Source organism: Xiphophorus couchianus, unplaced genomic scaffold (assembly GCF_001444195.1).
Source record: "Xiphophorus couchianus unplaced genomic scaffold, X_couchianus-1.0 Scaffold1000102, whole genome shotgun sequence".
Lineage (NCBI taxonomy): Eukaryota > Metazoa > Chordata > Actinopteri > Cyprinodontiformes > Poeciliidae > Xiphophorus > Xiphophorus couchianus.
The window spans coordinates 101,301-114,671 of NW_020963015.1; the positions used below are offsets into that span (position 1 = coordinate 101,301).

General features: G+C 43.9%; 1 protein-coding gene across 3 annotated transcripts; it reads left to right on the forward strand.

Moving 5' to 3' along the window:
- Nucleotides 1-1,160: 1,160 nt before the first annotated feature.
- On the forward strand, nt 1,161-12,874 carry stil (STIL centriolar assembly protein). Of its 3 annotated transcripts, none has more exons than XM_028011801.1 (16): nt 1,161-1,563; nt 2,453-2,563; nt 2,829-2,944; nt 3,130-3,308; nt 4,139-4,383; nt 4,613-4,696; nt 4,778-4,864; nt 6,505-6,658; nt 6,724-6,827; nt 6,904-7,015; nt 7,443-8,192; nt 8,721-8,820; nt 8,890-9,067; nt 10,131-10,221; nt 11,016-11,314; nt 12,329-12,874. In XM_028011801.1, the coding sequence occupies exons 1-16, from the start codon at nt 1,484-1,486 to the stop codon at nt 12,861-12,863; spliced, it is 3,225 nt and encodes a 1,074-aa protein (XP_027867602.1). In that variant the 5' UTR covers nt 1,161-1,483; the 3' UTR covers nt 12,864-12,874. The 3 variants fall into 3 exon arrangements, with proteins under 3 accessions (XP_027867602.1, XP_027867603.1, XP_027867604.1); XM_028011802.1 differs by having other exon boundaries at nt 1,162-1,563; nt 6,727-6,827; XM_028011803.1 differs by having other exon boundaries at nt 1,162-1,563; nt 2,456-2,563.
- Nucleotides 12,875-13,371: the final 497 nt, after the last annotated feature.

Sequence of the window (13,371 nt, forward strand, 5' to 3'; positions counted from 1 at the left end):
ATTGAGGAGATTCAAAGTCACAACTAAAAGATTTAAACTCATTTGTTTGGACATCATAAATGTAAAGTGATGATGACATGAAAGATAACAATGAGTTTAGAAGTCACTATTGTGAACAAATATGTAACTATGAAATGCAAAAATAACAATTAACTAAATCATAATATAATTCTAATTTAAAATAAGAGGTAATTGTGAAATCAAAGTTCTTGTTATGAAATGCCAAAAAATAGTACAATTTGGATTAAGCCATATTTGGTGTTTCTAAAAGTTTATAGAACAGAAAAATGTAAATTATAGGTTTTAATGAGTTATAAACATAAAACAACTCTAAATCATCAAAAATTCATAGTGCCAAAAAGAAAAGAAAAAGTGCAATCATTTTATGAAAATAAAAGAAAATTGTCATTGTGAAGTGAAATTACATTATGTGTAGATTTATTTATTTATATGTTTATTTTTAGATACCAATCTTAAAAGTAATCTCAGCATTATTTCATTATTTCAAAACCTTTATTTTTAAAATTACAAATTTTTAAAAATTTATTTTTATGAAAAAAATTGAATTGTGAAATACTACTAAAAAAATACTATTTATGAGACTAACTAACTAACTAAATGGAATATAAACAGTCACAATATTAGTTTGCAAGTCATAATTATAAAAAGCTAAAAGTAAAGTGATTAAAAGTATTATTTAACAGATAATGTATTACTTATTGGATTGGAATTTGCACTTTGAAATACTTCATACATCATAAGTATGATTTTTGTTTACATTTATTTATTTATGGACCTTCTTGCCCAGCGGTGCTCAGTCCGGTCCTCTACAGTTCCCAGCCTCCCTGCTTCAACACACCTGGATCAACTGAATGGCTCGTTACCAGGCCTGTTCGGAGCTGATCCGGTCTGTTGCAGTAAGGATCCACCTAACAGCTGCAGGATGCAGGACATCAGCGCCCCTGTTCTTGCCGCTTATAAAGCCGTCGACGACCATCATGTTGTCATGGCAACATGCTGTTAGGGGTCTGAAAACCATATTTTTCCGTCAGCCTGCAGAAGGCAGTGTCGAGTAACAGTTTGCCCCATTCGAGGACGACAACTGCTGACGCGAAACAAAGCGGAAGATCATTGGTCAGACTGAATGTGAGGACATTTCTTATTGGTCCATTCCTTCACCCCGCCAGCACGACATAGAATCAGCGCCATAATTAAACGGCGTTTGTCTTTAGATGTCAGTGGATTTTTGTTTTTATTTTTTTAAAACAAGTTCTAGCAGACAAAGATGAAAACAGTTTTTGAGGAAAGCGTCTCCTACGTCCATTAGTCATCTAAAGGAGTGGCGCTTTGCCCGGTACGTGGAGCTAAGACGGAGCCGATGCGGCCGGAGCGGGAGGTTAGCAGCGGGCGTTAGCTGCGGGGACTCCGGTGTTACCGTCCTTCATCCGCCGCCCACTGCTTCACTTCACCGGCCTCAGCAAGTATGAGCTACCCGGTGAACCTGCAGGCCCTGCCCGGGGAAGTTCTTCAGGAGGTTTTCACTCCAGAAAACATGAGAAGAAGGTGAGTTTGTTGTGATGATGTTTAACTGTTAAGGTGATTTAACTGTTATGGTTTCCACAAGCAGCCGAGCAGCGCTGAGGTTTAATGGCGTCACTGTTTACAAATACTTCATCCTAAACAAGATGTCAGCGTTTGGACCATTTCCGCCAGTTCTGTTCATTATTGTTATAACCAGGTTAATATAAAATATTTAGCATACGAGTGTGTTAGCATGAGAGTTAGCAACCAAATCCAGGAGATTAAAGGTTCTGAAAATTTTTAAGCTTTAGCCCTTATGAACATTAATTTGTTGCCAAGAGCTGGATGCATTTAAAATTTAAACTCGTTAAAAGGCGCTGTATTTGAGGAACACAAGCTAAATGACGTGAGTAAAATATATGAGGACAGTAATAGTTTTAAAATAAAACTGTCTTAATTATGAGACATGAACTCATAAGTTTTTGGTTATATTTAAATTTTTACTTTAATCTCGAAATTGTGACGTTTTAAATGCACATAATTCTGACTTTTCTTTCCAAGGAACTTAAAATTAAAATCTTTGAATTTATTATTGTATGTCACCGTACACAATGAGATTAAATGTAAACTTAAAATTGTGATTAAGTTCATTTAGTTCTTGGTATTCTGACTTTAATTCAATAATTCAGATTTTTTTCCCCTCAGAATTCTGAAAAAAAAAGAGTAAAGATTCTGATTCTAATTTTCTCAGAGGGAAGAATCGGAATTATGACTCAAAATTCATACTTTTTAAAGTATTGTAATTCTGACTTTATCTCTCAGAATTTTGAGAAGAGTCAGAAATGTAACTTTTTAATCTTATGATTGTAACTACAATCTCAGAAATATGACTTTTTTCCCAGAAGTCTGACTTTTTCCTGTTTCCAACCAGCAGGCGCTCCGTTGGTTCCCTCGCTCAGCTGGCGTTCCCTAAATCCCGCTTGGCTCTGTGGGACGGCAGCGCTGCGGGACAGAAGCTCCGCCTCCAGCTCTGCTCACACAGGTAAACGTTAACCTGTTGCTAAGTCTTCACTAGCTCAGATTTGAGTGGAGTTTAATTATGGAGGCTCGTTTTAAAATCAACTAAACAAACAATCTGACTGCAATTATCTGCTTATAGCTGTTTATTTCAGGTTAAAACATTTCACCCAATCTTATTTATAATAAGAATGGTGGTTTGGTTCTGGTTAGTGGTGCAGTGATTGAATCGGGTCGTTGCCTCTCAACAAAATCGAGATCTCTGACCTCTGACCTTTGCCTCCTTGCAGGAAACCTCGGCTTGTCCTTCTGGAGAAAGCTCTGCGCCTGGCGCAGCGCCACGCCCGCCATAGCAACAAGCCCCGCCTCCACTGTTTCCTCCTGGGGTCGCTCTCTGTGAACGAAGGTGAGAGTCAGTTCCCATCCTGATCGATCGGTGCGCTATTGATCGATCGGTGCGCTAATGACCCGCTAGCGATCCACAAAAAAATAGCTATTGGGTGGCTAACGAGCCTCTAACAGTCCATTATCAACCTGCTAATGATTAGCTAACGATCTGCTCCATGTCATGACCTCTGCTGTGACCCCCAGATGAGGATGGGGTCACCGTGACCTTGGACCGCTTCGATCCGGGTCGGGACCAGGCCGGAACCGCAGCGCCGTCTGCTCTGCTTCCTGGAGACGTTCTGGTCCCCTGCGTGGTCGTCCAGTCCGAGACGCCGCATGATGCCGTTGTCCAATCAGAGGCTGAACTTCACCACTGCTTCAAGGTGATTGGTTGATTTCCAGGGTTTGTACAGGTGCTGGAATTTCATTTTGGTGTTTTCAAGGTTTGGAAAGTTCTTGAATTCTGCATAAAGTCCTCCAAATGTGCTTCAAACTGCAAAGTTTATAATAAAGTGCAATCTAACGTTGGATTAAAGGCCAAAATCTGGAAAACTTGGCAAACCAGGTTTTTAAAGATGATAAAAATTTATTTTTTAAATCACTGTCTGAACATAAATCAGACTAAACTTCTCTTGTTTTAGGTCAGTTAAAATTAGTCAGTTAGTTTTTTATATTTGCTAAACAGCAGAAAACTTTGTGAAAAATAATTTCAGACTTTTGTTTTGTATTTTTCTTTGCATATTTGTGTTTAAGCATTTAACTTGAGCTGAAAAGTTGTTTACTAATCTTAACGAGATTGTTTTTATGTAATGAATATTTATTATTCCTAATGGCTCAGTGACTTATTGATTGTCGTTAACTTTATATGTTGAAGTTATTGAAATTGGTTATTATTGTTGTAATGTTTTTGGTAGTGGTGGAGCTGTGTGTGTTGGACATTTCAAAACATAAATTTTTGTCATATTCTAGGTTTTAGAATGTAGAATCAAAAAGTATTAATAACAGTAATAAATGACATCATATGACAGTGAATTAAAACGTGTCAGTTTTAGTTAATTTGTATTGTTTTTATCTCTAAAGTTTGGAAAGTTTTAACATTTACCTGGAAAGTTCTTGAATTTTTCTGTGTTTAAACCGTTTTTTATTCTATTTATTTTTTGAAGCTTTATCCTCCAGATGTTGGATGTTGAGCCGATGGTTTCTGTTGTTTCAGGCTCTGCAGCAGTTGGTGAGCAGCAGACAGACTCTGGATCTGTCCCAGCTGCTGAAGGTCAAAGTTCACGTTGTCTGCCGGCAGCAGGCCGACGCCGCCACGTTCAGCCTCAGCTGGTCGGCCGTCTGTCCTGCCGTCCCGCTGGACGTCCAGCCGGTCCGCGCCGTCCCTATAATCCCCACCGCCCTGCTGAGGGCGCTGACGGGCATCGGCCGACCAGCGCCCCCCGCTGGCCGGCAGAGAGGGTGAGAGACAGCTTTACTCTGACCTATGGCTGGGAAATTAATCAGTTTGATCAATCACAAAAATTTGGGTTTTGAAGCATTTAACTTTTGGAAAATTCAATTTATTTATTTATTTTTTTTACCAGTGAACGTTTTGGATTTCCATTGTTCCCAGTAAACGTGTTTTTATTTTGAAACTGCCATCTTCTGATGGTGTCACTTCCTGCTGGTGCGTTTGTGTTGCTGACAGGTTTTTGACCATGGATCAGAGCAGGAAGCTGGTTCTGCTGCTGGAGTCGGACCCCAAAGCCTCCAGCCTGCCGCTCGTCGGCCTGTAGGTTCACAAACGTTTTCAAATCCACAGAAACGGACGATGAAAAGCCGCTTACTGACGTTTCCATCTTTCTTCCATCAGCTGGCTGAGCGGCGTCACACACACCTACAACCCTCAGGTTTGGGCCTGGAGCCTCAGGTTCATGTTCGGCTCCGCCCTGCAGGACAGGTGAGGCTTCTGGTTCTGGTTGTGGAAGGTGGGACAAAAAATCAATCCACAAAAGAATCCTGATTCGTTTTTACTACAATTCAGAGCTAAATGGAAGGACAATAAATCAATAACTGAATATCAATAGATAATAGAGTTGATAGAATATTCACTGAACTCTGAGCCAGAACCCCGTGGCATTCTGGGAGATGTAGGCAGAGGAAACCTCTCAAAGCTAGCTTAGCTAAGTTGGTGGAATCAACTCACTTGCTCTCTGGTTGCCTAGCAACAGCCTGCTGGGTAAGAAGCAGCTCCCCCCAACTTTAGTTACCTAGCAACGGGCTGCTAAGTAATGGACCTTACCAAGCTCCGCCCACAACCGACCCACGTGACCCCAAGTCTCACAAACAAAGCCTGGTTGTTTCTATGTAAACATGACTGATTAGTGAATCATTTCTACTGGATTTTCACAATAAATCAGCTGCTAAATGGACAGAGGAACCAACAAGTTCATGTCATCAACTGGGAGGAGGTTACTGGTTTCTCAGTCACAAGCTGGTTGCAAACCTGAGGCCAGCAGGTGTCAGTCAGTTATGGTAGATCTGAACTTTGACCTCAATATGAGAAGCTACAGACTGATAGGAGGAACCAAAGAGCTCTGTAAAGGTAAAGACAAATCTTCTGAAGTTGGGATATAATTAATTTAATTTCACATAATTACCGCAGTAGAAGCCATTTGTTTGTTAAAATTTTATGAAATATATTTGTTCTATTTGATGTTTGTTGTGAATGACGTAAACTCACAAACGAACGAGGTAATTAGTCCAACGGTTAGAAACTACAGCTGCTGTAATGAGCCACAGCAAAGGGAAACAAAGGTAAAATAACCTGAACAGGTGATCAACTCAAAACCACTCCTACCTTTTTACTCTCTCTCTCTCTCTTTGTAGTTTAAGCTCACCTGTTACCGTGGCAACCGCCTGCGCCCAGCAAGACGAGCAAAGATTACGTTAAAAACATAACATTCAGTCCGTTACGATATCAAGTTTCCAGGTTTGATATTTATTTCTGGATTATTAATCAGCGCTTCCCTGAACACAGCGATGATTGATTGACTAGCTGTACTTGGTGCTAACGTGGCTAACAGGAGTAACAGTTTAATCCAAAGCTTTTTCTGCTAAAATAAAATCTTTAGTGTATGTCAGATACAGACACATTGCATATTGATCTGTTTAGCTAACGTCAGACTGTGTAGCAGACAGGCTTCAAGGTGTAGAAGTTGTATCAGTTCTGCCGTTAAGCTGTACTTAGCTAACGGGAAGCTAAGTGTGTTTGTGAGACGGCCACGTAGAATGGGCATCAGTCAATGAAACGCGGCTCCTCTGGTAAGGTCCATGGCCAGCAGCAGTTTAAAGTTTCCATTAACTGATGTTGACAGCCCTAATAATTACAAAATCAGGTCAGCCGTAATATCGCATGCAATCAATCTGAAATTTAAATGCGATAATATTACATAACTCAGAAACTAAAATAAAATAAAATCTATCTGTATTTTCAGCTGTTCCTGAACGGACAGTTGTTGTTTGTGCCTGAAGACAATTTGATGTGTTGGAAAGTTTCCGGGCCGTAGTTCTGATGATCCCGTCTCCGCTGCGTTTCAGGGTTCTGTCTGAGCTCGGCTGCTTCCTCCTGGTCGTGTTTGGCTCCACCCACAGAACCCCTCAGTTCTTCCAGTGCCGAGATTCCCGACCGGGACCGGGAGCCCAGCTGGACTTCCAGCTGCTGACGGCCTCCCAGGCCGCCACGCTCTACCAGGTAACCACCGGCTCTGTTTCTGGGCCTGCCAGGTCGAGGTGCTGGGTAACAATGTGTTCGGTCAGCAGGTGGCGCCGGTGGACGGCGGAGCGCTGCGGTGCGAGTTGGTCCCAGAGGATCCCAGCAGGCAGCGCGAAGCGTTCAGAACGGCTCACGGCGCCTTCAGCAGGTCAGAACTCGCCCAGTTCTTTTAATTGGACCAGGAAGAAGACGAGTGTGGTGCTGATGTTCAGTTCTGTTGCCAGGGCGACGCCTCCAGCTGCCGGTCCGTCCGTCAGCGATCAGGACTCTGGAGTGGAGGATGAGGACTTTTCTCCCCGACCGTCTCCGAGCCCCCACCCTCCAGCAGCAGCTCAGGTGATTCACCCCTCTGACCTGAAGCCACTAAATATCCGTCCCCTGCATTTTATTACAAAGAAAATTTAATATTACTTTTATTGTGATTAAATAAAACTCCCTTCACCCAACTGGATAGACTCAGCCATTAGAGCTGCAGACCATTATAACCAAGACGATGCACCAAAGTCTGCAGAGGCTCCTCAGGTTTATTTTATAACAAATAAATGAAGAACATTTAAAGGGGCCAATATGCAAATTTCACGTTTTGTTTGTCTTTGTTTTTCTATTTGAGTTTCTAGTGCTTCTAAAAAAAGCACCATTTCTTTAAAAAAAAACACAAAATTTGATGTTTTTTGGTGTCAAGAAATTGAGCTGGAAGGTTGTTTGTGTTGCTAGGCAACACTCTCACTTCCTGTAACAACTCCGCCATCCGTTTCGGTTCCAGGCTTGCCGCGTCCAACCATCCGTTCCTGAACTCTCCCTGCTGATCGACGGCAGCTTCTCCTCCAATCACAGCGGGGGGCAGCACTCTGGCCCTGCCCACAGGCTGCCTCCAGCCAACAGGAAGTCGGCTTCCCCCACCGCCTCTTCATCAGCGGCACAGCCTCCTCCTCTTCCTCACCTCCACAGCACACCGAACTCCAACCTGCAGCAGCCCTGCGCCTGCTGCTCCGCCCACAACTGTACCTCCATCTTCCCCTCGCCAGCGCTCCTCCCTGCTGCCGTTGCTCCTCACATCCAGCAATCTGCTCCTCTTCCTCCCTCTTCCTTTCCGAAAGCATCTTCGCCCCTCGCCTCCTCTCAGCACTACACCCCCAAACATCCATCCACTCCTCCTCTTCCTCCTTCCTCCTCTCATCAGCAAACTCCTCCTCTTCCTCCTTTCTGCTCCTATAAACAAACTCCTCCTCCTCTTCTTCCTCCCTGCAGCCATCTGTCCACTCCTCCTCTTCCTCCTTCTCTTCTTCCTCCCTGCAGCCATCCGTCCACTCCTCCTCTTCCTTCTTCTCCTCTTCCTCCTCTTCCTCCCTGCCCCCACGCTCCTCCTGCCCCCCTGTGGCACGCAGACCCCCCCTCCCTCGCTCGCCCCCCCTGTGGGAATCCCTGCTGTGAGAAAGTGGGCGGAGTCCTGACCTCTGACACCTACCAGCTGCTGCTGCATCAGGACCAACAGCTGCGCCTCCTGCAGGCTCAGGTAAGAACTGCAGCTGGGCTCTCATCTTCTTGGCCGCGGCAGCATCATGCTGAGGGTCTGGAGAGGAGGAAGCCATCTTTAAAAACTCAACAGCTTGATGGGTTTCCCAACAGAACACAGATCCAAAGCATCCAGAATATTCCCAGTTTGATTTTTTGGTGTAGGAGTTCTTATAAAATTACTACTTTAATGCAACGACATTACAACTTTATTCTGATGTTATTATGACGTTATTTTGATATTACGACTTTATTCTCACAGTATTTAACTTTTTCTAGAAGTAATCTTACTTTGCTAGTAAGATTAAATCTTTATTTTACTGTTGTACCACTTTATTCTCTCTATATTATTGTGAGTCTTTACGTTTTTCTTCTTTATTGTATAAAAACAGCTTTGCTCTGTTCCCCGGATCAGGTTGAAGCTAGTAGAGGTGAAATGCTCTGTTGTCATGGCGACGGGTTGTAATGCAGCAGAATCGGATCAGAACATGCAGTGTCGGATCCCAGATGTTCCGGTTGTCTCCTGCAGGTCCAGATGCTGCTGGAGGCCCAGGGGAAGCTGCAGACCTCCGACCCGCAGGTCCAAACGGCGACGCCCAGGAGCACCGCCAGCGTCGCCGTGGGAACGGGTGAGCCTGCCTCCTCCAGCAGCTCTGACCTCCGTGTGTTTCCTCCTCTAAAGTCGCTGCTGTTTGCAGGCGCCAGTCTGTTCTGGGGTCAAAGTCCCGACCGGCTGCTCCTGCAGGAGGAACCAGAACCCAAACCCGACCCCAGAACCCCGCCCTCATCCTCCTCCAGCGCCTCCGCCTCGTCACATGACCTGTCGCTGCACAAGCCAGAGGAAGGAGCGAGCTGCTCCCCATCCGACCCCCACAGGTAGACGGCAGGATCCCACTGGTTCATCCCACTGGGATGAACTGGGATCAGGTGGCCTTATACTGGGCAGACGACCAGAATAGTCCAGTTAAGTCTCTGCTCTTAAAGCTGCAGTACGTAACTTTTATAGAGATAATCTGTGAAAAAAATCTAGCTTCTCTGTCTTCTCCCAGTGCTAACTAGAAACAACCAATCAGAGCCAGGAGGCGGGGCTTAGTGCTGTCAATCACTCTCTGCACAGCCTGTCATGAATGCTCAGGCTAAGTAGCATAGCCACCAATAATGGCAGATAAACGATAAGTAGTTTCTCCGCCATTTAGCAGTGCGTGCATGAGATTGATTGGCAGCGCTAAGACCCTCCTCCCGGCGTTGATTGGTTGTTTTTGGTGTATTTCTTCAGACAGCAACAACAGTTCAGGGAGGAGGAGATCTCATAACAAACTGTCACCACATAGAGACAGTTTTAATAAACACATAAAGTTACAAACTGCAGCTTTAAGAGGTGAAGCTTTCAGTCATTCAGGAAGTTTGTTTCCGATTGGAAACGATACGAAAGTCAAAGGATAGGATGGCCTTTAAGGAAAAAAAACATTAAATATAATTTCTGATTTGCAGTTTTGGTGATTCATCACCATAAACCGGATGTTTATAATAAGCCTGGTAGCAAAGGTATCAGTCAGGAGAAGGCTGCAAACATTTCTACAATATGTATGAACAATGAATCAAAAGATTCTTCAGTAACGTTTTGGTTGGGATCAGTGTGTCTGGGTTTAATAATGCTGTTATGGCCAATAACTGATATTTACCAATATTGGATATTTCTCCCAAACTTTTTGACATCATAAAAACTCAGCCACACCGCCAACGCTGCATCTCTGCCTCCGTTAAACTACCCACAATCCTTCACTGCATCAATGCACAGGACCAAACAAACACCCTATGACCAGCCGCCTCCTGAAAGACACGCTGCGGCAAGATGGCCGTAAATATCGGCCCGGTTTTACTGATCGGATCGGTGCCGATACTGCTGATCTGTAACCCGTGTTCTGTTGGTTCTGTCCAGCACCAGCGGCCTGCAGAGTCCGGTTCTGGGAGAGAGCGTCAGCATGTACGGACCTCCAGCAGAGCAGCAGAGCTTCTACCAGAACCTGATGGTAACGCACTTTTCTGATCGGATCAGAACCAAAAAGACAGAAATCTGAGCTTTGCCACGCCGGGATTACCTCATCTGTTAGGGATTAGATTAACCAGCCGATACGAAACACAGGAAGGATTATTCTGGGATTTTTCATTAGATTTTTAAATATTTTAAGAGATTGTGTAAAAAAATAAAAATTTCACTTTTATGGTTTTGTTTACTAAAACTCTGATGGAGTGTTAGAGAAACAAAACAATAACGTTGAGAATAAAGTAGAAATATGAGAGGAGTTGTATTACCTGGATAACATGAGAGTCATGAAAGTTATAGAAAAGTCATAAGAGAATCCAAAGTTATAATTGGAGAATAAAATCTTAATATTACCAGATTAAAATTACAACAGTTGCAACAATATTAGTATAAATTCCCAATAATACAGGAATAAAGTCACAATAACTCCAGTATAAAGTAGAAACTTACATTAAGATGAGAAAGTTGAGCATCTTGTGAAGCTGTGCTTTGTATCAGTTTTAATCTTTTTACACATCAAATTATTATCAGCAGAACTTTGAGACGATTGAATCTGTTTAGAAGAACCGACCACAATCTGGTCACGTTAGAACCTCATAACCATCAAACCTTTTCCTCCTATTTATACTTTTTTATTCTCATAATTTCACAATAAATAAATGGATATGGCAGTCTGGCCGAATTTCTCCGTCCTGTTGAAACACGTTGATGTTTTTGTTGGATCAGATGGTTCTGATGGGTTCCAGCGGACCGGTCCTGATCAACCTTCTTCCTCCTCAGACTCAGCTCAGCAGCCGCCTGCAGGAGTCGGACAGCAGACAGGAAGCGGAGGACGACTCCAACAGGAAGAGCCCGTCTGTGTCCCACCACTCCCAGTCCTCCCACCACTCCCAGTCCTCCCAGCTGTCCTCTTCCTCATCCGACAGGGAGCGGGACCAGAAAAAGAAGAAGAGGAGTCCGGACGGCGACGCCGTGACCCGAGCGACGCTGCGGCGGCTGCAGCAGCTCGGCGTCGCCGTGGATACGGAAAATCTGACAGAGTTGGACAAGAACCGAATCAGAGCGGTGGAGACGGCCAGGTACGGATCTCACCTGGATGGCTGCCGGTTTATAGAGGTTTATACGACGTCACTGCAGGAAGCCAGCGAAACTACACTGTTCTAACTATTTAAAGGGGCAGTGACACATAAAATCCACTTTTTATCTCTCCATTATGTTTTAATGTTTTTCCCTCATCAAAAACAAACCTGGAGGGTTAGTTTGATCCTTTCATGTTTGAGAAATCCTTCAATCTCCATGGCAACCATTCAGCTGTGCAAAACGCCTTGGTGAACCTAGCCCCGCCTTCCAGGTGTAGCTCCTCCCCCACTCAGCCCCTGCAGACTAGCCAGCAGCAATTAGCAAACATCTGCTGAGCTCATAGTAGGAGCTGCTGCTCAGAGCAACACTGGTAAAAACATTAAAGGGTTAATAGAGGAGCCATGTTGGGACGACTTCATGGAGGCGGAAGCTTCTTAAAGAGGCAGAAGCCCAATTTCAAGTCAAATTGGATATATGTAGCATTTTTATAACAACTGAAGGTAACATAGTTACTGGGTTGTGCTATTACAATAAGGCAGTAAAGATAAAGTATAAAATATTAAAGGAAAAATGTAATCATATATTTTAAAATCTTTCAGTTGAAAACTGAAAAAGTTTTGTATATCAAATGGATTATTGAAGAACAATCGATCATGAGTAGAGAACAACTTTAACACCATTTAATCATCTTATTGTTCTGTAGTTTCTGACCACTTTGCTATAAAATGGCACTCAGTGCCTGGAGGTCACATGACTCCGCCCCTTTAAAACGTCCGGCCTCCTCCATCGGTCCGGAGCGCGTTTGGGTCGCTGATGATGTCACCTTAACTTATTTGATCACGCTGTGATCAACGGTCGTGGTTCGGTGACGACACGCTACCCTGTGTTAAAGCAACAAGATAAATGCTATCAGTAACCATGGCAACCAGTGACCGTTTAAAGTTGCTGTATTTACAAACAATCGATACTTTTAGGTGACAATTGACCTTTGACCCGTTGTTTCTCTCCGCCAGCACCTTGGCGACCATTAACCCAGCGGCGGTCATCTCCAGGCTGACCGTCTCCGAGGCGACGGGCAGCAGTCTGTTCGCCGGCGGCAGCGTGGACCTGAGCCTGGAGGCCAACGCCATCGCCCTGCGCTACCTCAGCCAATCACAGCTCAGCAGGCTGTCCCTGGGAGGCCACGCCCCCTCCGGCTGCGGCGACTCCCTACTGTCTCCTAGCAACATGTCCCTGGCTACCAGGAAGTACATGAGGCGCTACGGCCTGATCGAAGAGGAGGAGGATGAGGAGGAGGTCAGAGGTCAGGAGGCCCGACAGCCGCTGAGCGACGCTCTGAACCTGCAGTCCCTCCCACAGAGTCAGCTGATCCGGGAGCTGCGGCCCAAAATGCAGCTGCTGGCCGGAACCAGAACCGGCGCCGGCGAGGAGAAAGAAAACCGAATGGTGCCGGTGGGCCGGACCGGTCCAAACGGGCCGCAGCCGGAGGGATCGGTCGGGAACATCCTGGACCTGAGCCGCCTGAGGCAGCTGCCCAAGCTGTTCTGACCCAACAGAACCAAACCTGGACTTACATGTGAACTTTAGATGAAATCAGGTTCTGGTTCTCTTGGACCAGAACCCGGTCAGATCAGCTGATCGTATTTTTTTTGTTTTCTGGTTTTTATGTGAAACTTCTTCTGCACTTTTTTAATATTTATAATTTCACAATAAAATTTGCTTCAGATTTTAAATAAATTGTTTCTGGATGTTTAATTACAGAAAACAAAAAATACAATTTAACAGAAAACAATTTATCAATACAAACTATGGCATAAATTATTACAAGACAACTTTTCATTCCTATAAACTGATAAATATCTATATTATATATTTAGCTCTGCTTTAAATATAATATTCACCCTGAATGAAATTATTTCTGTTTATTTTTCCTCCCTTGTTACAGCAGCAACTTTCATCTTTTTATCAAATGTTTACAGGAAAATAAACTTAAATGTCAAATCCAGTTTCTAAATCCTTCCAAATAAGATTTATAAAGTTAACAAAATATTCTCAA

Coding starts and splice junctions, on each gene's coding strand:
- stil (XM_028011801.1), top strand. CDS start 1,484: ATGAGCTACCCGGTGAACCTGCAGGCCCTGCCCGGGGAAGTTCTTCAG. Junction 4,865..6,504: donor GGCTCCGCCCTGCAGGACAG/GTGAGGCTTCTG, acceptor GCTGCGTTTCAG/GGTTCTGTCTGAGCTCGGCT. Junction 7,016..7,442: donor ACCCTCCAGCAGCAGCTCAG/GTGATTCACCCC, acceptor TTTCGGTTCCAG/GCTTGCCGCGTCCAACCATC.